The sequence below is a fragment of the Sinocyclocheilus anshuiensis genome, unplaced genomic scaffold (assembly GCF_001515605.1).
Source record: "Sinocyclocheilus anshuiensis isolate Anshui unplaced genomic scaffold, SAMN03320099.WGS_v1.1 scaffold881, whole genome shotgun sequence".
NCBI lineage: Eukaryota > Metazoa > Chordata > Actinopteri > Cypriniformes > Cyprinidae > Sinocyclocheilus > Sinocyclocheilus anshuiensis.
This window is the reverse complement of record NW_015558695.1, coordinates 643,860-658,844: the sequence shown is the minus strand read 5'-3', so window position 1 is coordinate 658,844 and position 14,985 is coordinate 643,860. Positions and strand designations below refer to the sequence as shown.

Sequence of the window (14,985 nt, the reverse complement as noted above, 5' to 3'; positions counted from 1 at the left end):
CTGGGAGGGATGTATACAGCAACGAGCAGTATGGCTGTATATTCCCTCGGTAGATAGAACGGCCGGCACTTAATAATCATAAACTCCACCAGGGGTGAGCAGTGTTTGCAGACCACAACAGCATCGCGGCACCACACGTCATTGATGTAAACACAAAGCCCGCCGCCGCGGGTCTTACCTCCCTCGACGCGAGCTCTGTCCGCTCGATAGCATGTCAGCTGATCGAGATGAATAGCGCAGTCCGGAACGCTGTTGTTGAGCCATGTTTCCGTGAACACAAAAACACACTTACAGTTTACAGTCCTCTGAGTTGAGCGTAGTAGTCGGATGTAGTCCAGTTTATTGTCCAAAGAGCAGCCAGTACGAGTACGATGGTGGGGATAGCTGGCTTGTGTGGGTTAGCCGCTAGCTTAGCCCGGATACCTCCACGCTTGTTCTGCCGACATCGAGCAGAAACTCACGACTGTATGCGCGCTTAGAGACAGATAGACGCGACGAATACGTACAAAAACACTGCGACTCACAAGACAAAAAACACGAAAACACCTTTCTGTCAGGAGAGAGAGAAGCCGCAGCGTGTGAACGCGCCGCCATCGAGACATCCAATTTCTTTATTTCTTTATTTCTTTAAATTACTTTATTATTGCAAGCTACAATGGCTGCAAATGAAATGGCTACCTCTTGGGTTCCAGCAGGGATAGAATACAGCTAAATAATGTATTTGAATTTTAAAGACGTGGCGCGACGTGACGCGACGCTGCGCTTCTCGTCCGGTGCACGACCGCGCACGACTGCCAAACAAAGACGTTTGGGCTTCCGAAAGCGGATGTTCATCAAAGCCGGAAGTAATCGAGCCGTTTGTGCCAGGATGGGGGGAAAGGTATTTTAATAATGTAAATTATGTGAAAAATAATGCTTTTTTCGAACCACCAAACATGAGGGCATGTTCTAGTACACCCCCCAAAAAAAATCAAGACTTTGTAAAAGAGCATAATAGGACCCCTTTAATACATTATCAAAAAAAAAAAGTGCAAATACTGTCCTGAAGAGCTAGAATTACTGAGGCAGTACCATTAAAGGGACATCCTTGTAGCTTATCTGCCCCTAAAAATGCATTTTAGGGGTAACTGTCACTTTAAGGGTATTGCTCCACTGGCAAGTTGTTGTACCCATAACAGTATATTTTTTGACACTGTAGTATACTGCAATTTATGACACTGGAGGCTAAAATATTTCTTATGGTATTCATGCTGTAATTAGGTTAAAGCTGCTTGTTTTCAAACTCGTTTTTAGCACAAACTAGGACATATATTTAACCACTATAAATTTTATTTTTATTTGATTTCAGAAGTTTCCTGAACCATATGTTCTTTTATAAAAACAAACATTTGTTGAGGGGGAAAAATTTAAAGAAATATAATTTCAGTTTACATTTTTCATGACTTGTTTTATACATGCATTTTAATTCAGACTATTTACTGAATAAAAAAAAAATGAATATAATTTAATTTCATTACTTTATTTATTTTTTTCATCTTGTGGACCCTTTTGACATTTGCTAAGACATCCTGGTTGAGAACCACTGCTTTACACATACAGAGATGGGCAAAAACGCACTTTGCCACGGACGTCATCACTTCAGACTTCAGTCTTCAACTCTCAAATCTGTTATCAAGTCAGTTACTTTAGACCAACTCTAAACCAAACCAACAGAAAACTTACAAAAACTGTAAAAATCTAACTCAAATTGAAACTTAATTTGATTTATTTATGAATGCATTCTCTAAATATGTACATACCTGGATTCCTCTCCAGTACGCACAAAGACATTCACTTTTCCTATTTTCTGTTAAAACCTGGCCTGATAACATAAGTACATCACCAGCATATCTGTTTGATGTAAGTTTTGTCATTTTCTTTGTCATGTGTGATGACAATGACACATCTGCAAAACAGCATTAACCATCCCCTTATGCAAATTGCCATTCATTGGCTGTTTTTGCAACATCTATGATTCAGATTGTATGTGAATCTGCTTTTTTATCAAAAGTGCATAAACAAGAGGCTTAACAGAGCACAACGATTTCAGATGACACACTCTCACAGATGTGTTTACAGTATAAAACCTTGACTATAAAGACAGCAAAGACGTTTACACTGAACCGTTGTGCTACTTTACACAGTCATTATGAGTGTGTTGATTAGGTTGTGTGTTTATGTGTGTACCTCTTTGGGCGAGAGGATGGAGATGTAGTCTTCGTAGATCAAACGTGTCTTCTCCTCGATGGCACTCTTGTTGATCTCCTTCTTCAGGTCCTCACAGGCCAGCCAGAAGAGCATGTTCTCCTCGCTGTACTCCGTCCGCAGGAACTCACGGAACTTGTTTCGCCCCGCTGGGTTCTTCATCAGCTTATCGAAAGACTGCGCCCACTGTTTAATCTCCTCTATCGTCGGTTTGGGGCTGAGAGAGAGTTAGAGAGAGATATTAGGCACATTCACATCCCTAACAAACATAATAATCCATGATGACGTGGTTGAGAGAAACAGCTCAGTCCTCATGATGAAAACAGTATCTGGGATTGTATGTGAGTTTGCATATGTGTTCTCACCAAGGTTCACATGGAAAGGGCTCCAGCTTTGTCTCCTGGGCTTTCCTCCGCCCACGTTTGTCATCTTCACTCCTAACAATGAGACTAGAAGGTGGTAAAACGGCATTGAGAAATAACAGCAATGCCTGAACAAAACAACAAAGTCGAGACGCACACAACACACTCACATTTAACACGCAAGGCCCTTCAACTTCATGTTCAGGTGAATTCATGAGTATTAATTCAACTGAGTTTCTAATTTAATTATGAACTCATATGTTTCTCTAGTCACACCATATGGCTTTGAACCAGTTCATAAAAGTCAATTTTTTTGTGAATTTGATGGACTACATAAGTCATACAAAATGGTCTGAATCACTAAAAAGAACTTGTTCATAAGAGTTATTTGTTTGGGACTTGGATGGACTACACTGCTTATACTGTATGATTCTGAATCATAAAAAAACACTTCATTTTAGTAATCGGTTGGACTACACTAATTACACTGTATGGCTTTAAATGACTAAACAGAACTGGTTCATAAGACTCATTCATTCAGGAATTGGTTGGACAATAATGGTCGCACTGTGTATGGCTTTGAATCACTAAAAACAACTGGTTCATGAGTGTCAATCATTTGGGAATCAGTTAGACAATGCTGGTCATGCTGTATGTTTTTTTTATTCACTAGAAATAACCAGTTCATAAAAGTCATTCATTTGATAATTATTTGGATGCACTAGTTGCATTGCATGGCTCTATATCGCTAAAAAGTACCTGTTCATAAGAGTAATTTGTTCATGAATCTGTTGGACCACACGTGGTTTTGAATCACTAAAAACAAATGGATCATAAGAGTCATTCAGCTGGAATACACTGGTCAAGCTGCATAGCTTTGAATCCCTAAATTGAACCTGTTTATAAGACTCATTTGTTCATCAACTGGTTGGACTACATTGGTCATGCTGTATGGCTTTGAATCACTAAGAAGATCCGGTTCATACGAGTCATTCATTTGGTAAGCAGTTGGCCTACTGGTCATGATGTATTGGTTGTATCACTAAAAAGAAGTGGTTCATAAGAGTAATTTATTCAGGAATCTGTTGGAATACATTATACGCACTGTATTCTTTTGAATCACTAAAAAAAGAACTGGATCAAGTCATTAATTCGGGAATCGGTTGGATCACACTGACTGAAAGGCTTTGAATCACTAAAAAGAATTGATTTCTGAAATATCTACAGAATGAGCAACATTAATGAAACATTAAGAGGTCATCAGAGTTTGGACCTCAATGGTCACTGTAAATAGCTATGTGCAGCAGGTATGCTTGAAGAATGAGTGTGACTGGATAAGTGTGTGAAATACGTGTGGGTGTGAATATGGCTCCCATTTCCTCCGGGGCTTCTGGTGAAACGCGAGCAATCTTAACCACATTTACTCTCCTGACTCATAGTACACTTGAATTTCACTCAGAGAAGCGCACACACACTCACACAGCAATTAACGTGTGTGTACTTTCACAGAAGCATGTATTCACCTGTACTCACAAACACATATATCACACTGAAAAACATATCACATCTCATTCACACACACACATAAAAATAACCGAGTGTTGTGTTGAGGGATCTTGATATGACAGTAGGAGGGAGAGCTTCATAACACATTCAACTTAATGTGGCATATTTCCGAGTGAAACCGAATATTCAGCCGGAAATAATACAGGATTGATTTTATCCACAGGGATTTGATTGTATCGTAAAAAGTAGACTATGATATTATAGGTTAATGTTATTTTCCCCAAACCAGCAGTAAAGAAAAGATATTAGTTTCATGAAAAATTATGAAAACAAACATTTTAATTCTATAGGGTAACGTGGAATGACGCATTGTGTGTAATAAAACCAGGAACATGTATTAAGAAAGCAAACAGGGTGTTTTTTAGTTAATGCCGTTTCATTGGTAAAATGTTAATGTTAATGTTTCTTTACCATTTACTTTAAAAATGAGCATACTTTATCCACAGGGATTTGATTGTATCGTAAAAAGTAGACTATGATATTATAGGTTAATGTTATTTTCCCCAAACCAGCAGTAAAGAAAAGATATTAGTTTCATGAAAAATTATGAAAACAAACATTTTAATTCTATAGGGTAACGTGGAATGACGCATTGTGTGTAATAAAACCAGGAACATGTATTAAGAAAGCAAACAGGGTGTTTTTTAGTTAATGCCGTTTCATTGGTAAAATGTTAATGTTAATGTTTCTTTACCATTTACTAAAAAAATGAGCATACTCTTTTTTTTTATTGTTTTTTTGTGCCTTTAAGACTTTGCTTTGCATGTGAATTGTACATTTAATTCATCATTACATTACCCTTCATTAAATAAATAAATAATCATTTATGAATCAATAAAATTGGGATGAAGCTGGAATGCTCCAGTGCTGAGGGGCTGAGGGGTGGGACTGAGACCATCTATATAACTTACCATAAGAAGGCTGCAAGGGTGACATATTTTTGTAGGCCAAAACCCAGAAATGAGTTTTACATCTTGGATGACAGGTGAATAAATTATCAAGGAATTTTTATTCTGGAATTGAACTAATTTAAATGTCACCAGGAGAAGAGATAAAGAAGAGATCTACTCACAACTCACTTTTTACACTTTTACAGCCTAATTTCATTAACAATTAGGCTACTCTCTTTCAAACTGTTCTAACTCTAAATTTCAGGGGAAATGCTTTTTAAATATAAACAGAAGAATTGACATAAGCTTAGTAATGGTGATGTTGAAGTCACACGACCATGGTGTAGTTTTGTTTATAGCCTTCATTTAGCTTTTTACTTCTGATGATTGTATTTAGGCTTCAAAGTTCATAAAGGTTGTGTTCATTTGGGAAGATTATCATGATGAACAAAACCTGTAGAATCATACATTTTATCATTAATCCAAAAGCCAATAATCCAGAAGCCAACCAAAAGTTTTTGTAGAGAGAACTGAATATGATGCTAACTCTGGTTGGCCTACAAAATACATCATCACTGCAGCACTCTATGGATGTGAATATAATCTCGGTGAAGGAATGGATGTGCAACACTGGCAGTGGTGATGAGTGGAATGTACCATGTGGAGACAGAGACAGGTGAGTGGGTCGTACCATGAGCAGCTACAGCAGCAGCACCAGCAGAAGCAGCAAGTGTTGGGTTTCTGTGTAGGGGAGGGATGCTGGGCATGACTGGGGGACGTCTCGCTCCGCGTCATCGGAGACTCGCGGTCTGCCGGGACAGGGCCTGTGTACTGATACACATTAGAGTAAATACCCAACCCCTCACGAACACACACACACACACACACACACACACACACACAGGAAATCCTCTATATCTGGTGATTCGAGGTTGGAAATTAACATGCACATGGTCATGAGGTCATAATTGGTCCATCTAAACAACCCCACAAAGTCATAATCCTCTGACAAACAGACAAATACTAGCCTTTCCACTATCAATCCATGCTTAAAACAGGCCAAGACGCAACCTGGCACCTAAAGCAGCCAATCAGAATGGAAGATATCATTGAGCATGTGACCTCATCCAACCAATCACATTTCAGATGTCTGGGCATAGGGCTGGTGAGTGGCGAAAATGAGCTGGAGCAGGTAAAAGAGACGCAAGGAACAGAGTGTTTGACCATTGTGATCACAGGATATGGGAGTAGCTCAATTTCTGTCACACAAATGCAAACAGAAACTAACCAGTCTAACCTGAGAGTAACTCAAATAAACAAATGTATAAACCAACCACTATAAGAATGCTTCTTCAATTACTGTATGGGCACTTTTGGTTCATGAACTTTTAGAAAAGAAGCTCATAAAAGACACTTTTCACTCCCATTAGATAAATATATCCACTAACACGGTGGATATACATACTGCGGAGAAGAAATCAGAGAAGAATTGTCTTTTTTCTGAAAGTCATGAAAATTCCCACCATATCTCGACAAATGTATTGAGTTTAACAGCATTCAGTGGCATAAATGACATTTTACGGTTTGATTGGAGTAAAATTTGGATGATGCCTCACAAGTATTGCATTACAGATGAAGTTAGAGGTTTCATGCAAGAATTTCTATCGAGTTTACCCAGTCAAGTCACATGTGGTTCAGTGCTTTAAATAGTGTAACGTCTGTGTTTTTTGTAATGTCTATTAGACCATTAGTCATTTATTTCCTATGGTAATTATTTGAAAGAGAATTTAAATTTATTTACTACAAGAGGCTAGTATTGTTCTTAATTTTGTAGAAACTAATGTGATATTTAGGTGTTACTCATTGGATGGTAAAATAAAATTGGATTTAATTGTTAATTATATTAATTATTGGATTTATTTATTTAATTGTTCATTATTATATTCATAAGGTGAAACAGAATGAAAAAAAGCTTATGTTTGAACAATTTAAACATTAAACATACTTGGAACTGACACTAAAAGCTATATACTGTATATATATTTTAGGGCTGTCAATCAAGCAAAATATTTAATCGCGATTAATCGCATGACTGTCATGAGTTAACTCATTATTAATCGTAACTTAATTGCACATTTTTTATCTGTTCTAAATATACCTTGAATACTTTTCAAGTTTTTAATACTAATCAACATGGTCATGGACAAATATGGATGCTTTATGCAAATGTATATTTATTATAAGTGAAACGATAGTCAACACAGGGCATGAAGGCTACATGTTTTTATTTATTTATTGGTTTATTTAACAGGGACCATGCATATTCATGAACATTGTTGTATAAATATACACCATGTAAATATGCCAGAATTAGTAACAATAACTACTTTTCATCTGCAGTCCCTAGGCAGGTAACATAAAACTAACATAAGGACAGCCAACAATAATACAACATTCATTCACTATAAATGAAAAGATACACATAATGGTGACATATACATTGACAACAAACAACAAAACAAAACAGAAATACATGATGGAGAAGACATTGTTCATCCACCTCTATACTACACTCAATTTAACAGTGAAAGTGTATGGGTGATAAATGTGTGACAATTAAAAATGAATACATCTCTGGTTTTCTAGAAGCCACTGTTTTAAGTGAGTTTTAAAGGTGTTGAATGTAGGACACTCTCTTATTGGGAGGGGCAAACTATTCCAGAGTTTACCGCCTATTATTGACAGTACGTTTTGTCCAAAAGTGGTACGCCTAAATGGTATCACACAGTCCCCATTTACAGAGGCCCGTGTGCTACCTCCGCTTTCAAGTCTTTGGAAAAAGCCATGCAGCGGAGGGGGGGGGCAAGATTATGTAACACTTTATATACCAAACAAGCATACTTGAAACGTTTGAAAGTGTCAAAGCTTAAAAATTTATGTCTAGTTGTAACATAGTAGTTTTCAAAGAACTTGTTCATGTCTATTAGACACATAAAAAAAGAACATAGAAATACCAGGTTCCCATTACTTCTCTTTCTTTGTGTATATATATATATATATATACAATCTCTGTGTTTTTACAAACTGAGTGACGGGTCAATGATTTTCTGTGGTAATCGACAGCATGAACCAGTATTGAACCTGGAACATTCCTTTAAAGTGGAACAGAGAGTGGGGTGTTGTGCTTAAACTCTCCTCTCCTCCCCCATGTGACCTTCTCAATTCAGAGGTTATTTTTAATTCGCTAAAAGGCCTAAGCCACAATTATTTTCCAATTACATTTGGGCCAGCTGTCCTAAATAGAGAGGCCCTGTCCCACTGCATACCGAACATCTCTAATGCCATCACAATAGACACACAAACATACGTGTGTGTATGTGCGTGTTGAGGAAGGGAAAGAAAATCACACAGCATTAAAACAAAAGGCTTTTGTGTTGTTTAATGACAACTTCAGAGTACACGGTCATATTCAGATGCATTTTAAATCTAAACTTCCATACACACAGACAGACGACCGATCCACAGTCTCAGAAACTTCCTCAGCCTTTGGCAAATCCAACAACCAACCCCTGAGTGTCTCTAGATGGGAACGAGCGTCTGTCTGCGAATGAGGAAAAGCTGCTCACTGTAATGAGAAAACGTAAGTTAAAATGGCGGGAGGAAGCATGAGTGAGAGTGACAGGGAAGTAGTGCTTTACATCCAAAATGGCAGTACAATGTGGCGGACTGTGTCCCTGTCTTTGTGCGTCTGCCTTTATGGAAGTAACTGGAAGACAGAGCCTTTTATGGAGTTTTAAGTCCGGTCGTCCCATCATGATGGTCACCATGACAGGATGCAACTGTCCCATTATGTGAGACATTATGTAAAATAATCACAGATACATCTGCAAATAAGGTGTTTCCAAAATGGCATCTAGTAAATGAAACCATTTAGTTTGATGCACTCTTAAAGGTTCCAAAATGGGGTTGTTGCAATGATGCCATAGAACAATAATTTGGGTTACCCAATGAACCCTTCTCAAAGCATTTTTTATTTATTTTTTTTTAAGTGATATTTATGGGTTTTTTTTTTTGCTTTTATTGGATAGGACAGCAGAGTGCCGACAGGAAAGCATTGGGTGGAGAGAGGGGAGCAGGGTCGTCAAAGGACCTTGAGACGGGAATCTAACTTGGGTTGCCGGGAGCACAGTTGTGCTATACTCGGTGCACTAACATTTCTTAAAAGAAAATTTTTTCTTAGTGTTAAGAACATTTTAATAATATTATTATGAATACATTTATTAATAATATATAATATATTAATAATATATAATATATTCCCACTATAAATAACCTTTTATATCCATGAGAGCGGGCTCGGCCATTTGTAAATTCCATGGGTCTAGTGATCTTTGAATTCAGAGAGGTGCTATATAAATAAAATCAAATAAAATGTATGATGATGATGATTATGAAGATTATTATTATTAATCATCATCAACATTTAAAAAGTAAAAACAGACGTGCTATATAAATAAAATGTAATAAAATGAAATTTATGATGATGAAGAATAATAATAACAATAAAAATGATCATTATAATCATCATCCTTTAAAAAAATAGTAAAAATCTAATATTTTTAGAAAGGCACTATCCACCTTATTTTTCCTGCAAGAGCAGGCCATTTGTACATTTTATGGGTCTGGCTTCCGGTCTCATCCACGTCCAGCTATTTTTAGCTGTACAAAACAGCTAATTTTTAAGCTTGATATTGAAAATTGGTGTGTCTTACTATATTATTTTAATGTATTATCTTTTATTTTAATATCTTAATATCTTTATTATTAACACACTGGTTTGTAGTACAAACAGTTTTACCATTTACTGCACGTTGTTATTGTTCTCATTATTTCCCTATAGAGAACTGGAAGTCTTGCCCATAGGCTTACTTCCGCGTTGAAGTAAAAGGTGGATACTGGAAAGGTTCCATTAATGTTTTAATGAACCTTTATTTTTAACAATGTGTAATGTTTCATCCACACCAGTAGATGTCAGTATAAAGCAGTCAAAAAGAACTGTTATGAAAAAGTGAATATTATGAAGAACTTAATATTATTCTGAATAATTCAGTTCTGGCAGACAACTGAAAAATCTTTTTTTTTGCCATATTGTAATGTACGTCAAAGCGTAATGGATTATCAAAATTAAGAAAAAATGTAGGGGACTTGGTTTAATTCAACGGTTGTTGATTGGATGGAGGCAGATGTGAATGTGAGCTTGCGGTCGATTGTAAGAAAGGGGCGGGGTTTAAGCAGACTAAATGATTGGACATATGTCAGCATACGTCACCAGAAAAACTTTATCGAAAGAAAAATTATGAGGTCAATTTTTTTTTATAATGAAACAGTGAAATCTTTCACAATAAGATCAATAACATGCATTTATAAAATAGATGAATTTCCATTTCATGTCGAAAATTCTACATTATTTTGTCTAATTAAACAAAAATAAAACATCAAAAACTAGAAACAATTGTTTGTATTTAAGTGAATTTAAGAATCACAACAGTATAATGTACAGTATGAAAACATATCTGCTAAAGATTAATAATATAATAACACTGTTAAATGTATTGTTTTTAAAGATTAACTTTAAGTGTGCATTACAAGATGGCTAAGGTCATCTAATCCTAAAAACAGATTAAATAAATCTAATACCAAATTCTAATATCGACCAATATGGTACCAATATACCATGTAACCCTAAGAGAAACAAAAGCCCTGTTTCCACTGCAGGAACTTTCCCCAGGAACTAGGGACTTTGGGCCGGTACTCGGTGTGTTTCCACTGCAGGAACCAGGATCTAAATAAAGTTCTGGGTAAATAATTGCCCCTCAGAAAGTCCCTGCTCGCGAGGTAGTACTTTTCCAAAGGTCCGGAACTTTCGGGGGCAGGACTTGATCTCGGTGTGTTTCCACGCAGTAACCAAGATCTAAATAAAGTTCCGGGTAAAAAATTGCCCCTCAGAAAGTCCCTGCTTGCGAGGTAGTACTTTTTCAAAGGTCCGGAACTTTCAGGGGTGGGACTTGGGTGCTGAATATGCTGATTGGTTGAGTTCACACAGCATTGTATTTCAACCACCATATATTCACATCATTTTCAAAATATTACTGTTATTGTGTCATGAAATGTAGTTTTAAAAGTATTTCAGGCGAAAATGTAGTTGTTTAAAACTCAAATCTGCAGTTTATTTATAAAGACGATTTCGTGTCAGGGGTCTGTGTCTGGTGTTCTCCCTCTCACCACCAGAGGTCGCCACTTCCCATCCTCCCGGACTCCGTTACCTTGACTCCACACACCTGTGCACACACTCACACACACACAGCTGTTGCCCATCCTGAGGGCTATTTATACGCCTTCCCCACGCCTCTCTGGGCGGATTATTAAGTGTTGTTACGGGACTGATGCAAGCTCTACGTGGCCGTATTGTGTCAGAGTCCGTTTCTGTTTCTGTTTCAAGCCTGTGTCAGAGTCATAGCTCTGTTTGTTTTCTTTTTTGACTGTTTTTTCCCCTGCAGTCTAATAAACCTGCATTTGGACCCAGACCCCTGTTTACACGGTGTGCCGCTCTCAGTTCCCCCGAGGCGGCGGTGTCCGCTCTCAGTTTCCCCGAGGCGGCGGCGCCCGCTCGCAGTTTCCCCGAGGCAGTGGTGTCCAATCACAAAGCTCCGGAAGCGGCGGTGTCCTTCCCCACGCCTCTCTGGGCGGATTATTACGTGTTGTTATGGGACTGATGCAAGCTCTACGTGGCCGTATTGTGTCAGAGTCTGTTTCTGTTTCAAGCCTGTGTGTCAGAGTCTTAGCTCTGTTTGTTTTCTTTTTTGACTTTGTTTTTTCTCCTGCAGTCTAATAAACCTGCATTTGGACCCAGACCCCTGTTTACACAGTGTGTTTCCTTTACCGCGCCGTGACATTTCGGAGACGTGAGCTCCACGCGATCAGCGGGCGCTCAGTGCTCGTTTCCCGACGGAGCGGCCTCAACTCGTCTAGTCCTTCTGACATTTGTCGTTGGCTCTGATGTCTCTGTAGTGGTTAAACATAAGATGTAATTCGTTTTGGGTAAATCTAACAGGTAATCTTTGGTCTTTATTCTATTAATCTATTAATATGTTAAATTGAAAATGAAAAGGAAATACTGTTTGATATAGTATTTCGTTTCATTGTAATGTATGCAAGGCGGCAGCTCCACACACACCGCTGTGGTGGCCGCTGGTTCTGGCCTGGGTGCCCATCCCACCGGCTCTGTCCCAGTCCCCAGGTCCCCCGCTATTTCTGCGGCTATTAATGTTTAAATGAAAACGAAAAAAGGCAGTGGTGTTTGATATCATATTTCGTCTTATTGTAAATACAGTGAGGAAAATTGCAGTAGCCAAGGCGAGCTGACTGACGCTATCAAGTACGCTGCTGTTTGCAGAATTACCGGACTTGCGTCGTCCCTGGGACAAATTGTTCCAGGTAATTTCAGTGGAAAAGCGGCTAAACAAAACAATTATGTAATGCACCTTTAATGTATTAGTCAAAGGTGTCTGCGTTGTTTCTATCAGCCCACCAAACAAACCAAGTTACCAGGCAGCTACAATGAACTATATCTTCTGTTTTCTTTTCTCTCAGCCTTCGATGGGCTGTAAAGGAGGCAGGAGGAGACGTCCCCTCAACACCTACTCCCTCGCTGTTTTCCTTTCCTGACTTTCATTTGGTTTTCCGAAAGCTTTCACAACTTCTCTCCTCGTTCCCCCTTGTGCGTGAAATTCTCTCCGCTGTAAAAATGGCTGCAGCCGCCTGAGGTATTTTTAGCTTTTGGCAGACCCCCATTCATCCTCATCTCTCCAGCTCTCTTTTTCTTTGCTGGAGAGCTATTTTCTGCGCCGGGGTCAGTGGTGGCCAGAAATTTTGACAACACACTCCACACTTCACAAATACTGTCGAAGCAAACAAGGGATAAATCCTCCCCCGTCCCTTCGTTCTCACGACGCGTGGTGTTGTATTTCCCTCCGGAGATTCTGTCTGTATTAAACGCCTCTCCTGTTTGCTTTTTTAGCATTGCACAATGACAGTCTCAAATGAGGTTTTGTAAACATTTGTGTTTTTGTTTAGTCTGCGTCTTTTTCTTTTCTTCTTCTTTTGCTCACTGCAATCAAAGGCTCACAAGTTTCCTCAACAGACTACACAGGGATATAACACGGATCTACACAACTGCGTTAAGCACCGCAGAATGAACGGCATGTAAACCATAACATGCTTTATGTATTTATGGGTCTAATATATGATTCGTCCAAATATGAAGACACAAATGTGTGTGCATTGGAGGCGTAGTGGCAGCTCAGTCCTTTCTAATCTTGTTAACCCTCCCTCCAATCCTGTTAGGAGGGATTTGGTCAAGTCTTGGCAACCCCAAATACCATCCCATTTGACCCACAGTGAGAGGGTGCAATACACAAAGCAAGAGAGAAAGTGAGTAGATGTGAGACAAGAAAGTATGCTGCTTTCTTCCAGATTTCTCTTGAGACACAAATCTCAATGCAGGAATCAAAACAAATTTTTCATGCCAGTTCTTTTCAGTGGCTGTGCCATGTGCTCCAACCAAAATGGAGAAACAAGTATAAAAAATTATCCCTGCAGACCTTTAAGAGTGTGGCCCTGTTTACACCTGGTATTACGGTATGTTTTGGTCAATCGGGTCACAAGTAGACAAGGTAGACGCATACCAGTTTCCATCTCTTTTGTCTACTTTTGATAACTTTCCTGATTTCTTTGGGTCTATGGGCAGGTGTATGTATGAGCTTTTTCTGATCTTTTGATTAAATATTGCAAAATAAGCTCACGCAATTTACATATGAACATGAATGAAGACAATAAAAAACGATAAAGAGAGCAGCAGTTTCCATTTCTGTTCTGATAGTCACAAAACTACGCTGAACGCTGTCGATTTGTGTTAGAATCAGGAATGGTATGGGGCGTGTTGTTGAAGCACGTAAAAAAAAGTTTAAGAATTAGGTCCAAAGGACATGAGCATCTACACTACGAATCCAGACGAATGCATTTGCAGTACTTTTGAAAGTGGTCGAAAGTAGACAAGCACAAACTGTTTCAGACCCCATTTACACCCCGTTGTCCACTTTTGATAGGATTCACAAAAATGCTTCTTAATACCAGGTGTAAACAGGGCCTGTGTGTCAAGGTCAACAAGTATCTTAAAATATTACATAACTTGACTGTTTAATGACAAGACAAGGTTAATTCAAGTTGTAAAATGTAAAGTGTAAACTGTCATGCGGTGCAACTCCACTGAAATTTTTGTGATATGTAATAAAAATTCATAATATTTGTAAAATAAATACTTTTTATCATGAAAATATATTTAAAAACATTTTCGGAAATGTTCATGAAAAATATGTTTAGCTTGAAAAATATATTTAAGAACATTTGAAAATAATCATTAAGATGTGTAAACTGTCATGTAAAATGTCATGCGGTGCAACTCCACAGAAATTTTGATATGTGTGATATTTATGTAATAAAAATTTATAATATTTGTAAAAAAAAAAAAACTTTTTATCATGAAAAATATATTCAAAAACATTTTCGGAAAATCACTGATTATCATAAATGTCTACTTAAAAAAAAACACTTGAATAAGTAATACAATACAGAAATACAACCCACAGGAAATCTATTTCTGCAGATGAGAAATAGAAGAGAGGATAAAAGTGTGAGCGAGAGACAGGATATGGTGTAAAAGTGATACAGGCCACTGGGAGCTCCCGTGTCCCCTTGTGTCCCTTGTGAAGCACATGGCAGAGGCAGAAACTCTAAGAGTGAGAACCGGAATGGAGGCCTGCTGGGACGTGTCTCTCTGGGTGGCATTGCTCTGGTGCTGGAGGACT

The 14,985-nt window shown here is 38.2% G+C and overlaps 1 protein-coding gene across 4 annotated transcripts in view; it reads right to left on the bottom strand.

The window, feature by feature from the left end:
* LOC107681401 (regulator of G-protein signaling 17-like) overlaps positions 1 to 14,985 on the bottom strand; it is a 44,431-nt gene that overhangs the window by 4,365 nt on the left and 25,081 nt on the right. For all 4 annotated transcript variants that reach the window (XM_016477698.1, XM_016477700.1, XM_016477697.1 and 1 more), the window contains 3 exons: positions 5,754 to 5,893; positions 2,610 to 2,681; positions 2,227 to 2,461 (listed from right to left, as the gene is read on the bottom strand). In XM_016477698.1, coding sequence (XP_016333184.1) covers positions 2,227 to 2,461; positions 2,610 to 2,681; positions 5,754 to 5,893 — 447 coding nt within the window. The remainder of the gene's footprint in view (positions 1 to 2,226; positions 2,462 to 2,609; positions 2,682 to 5,753; positions 5,894 to 14,985) is intronic.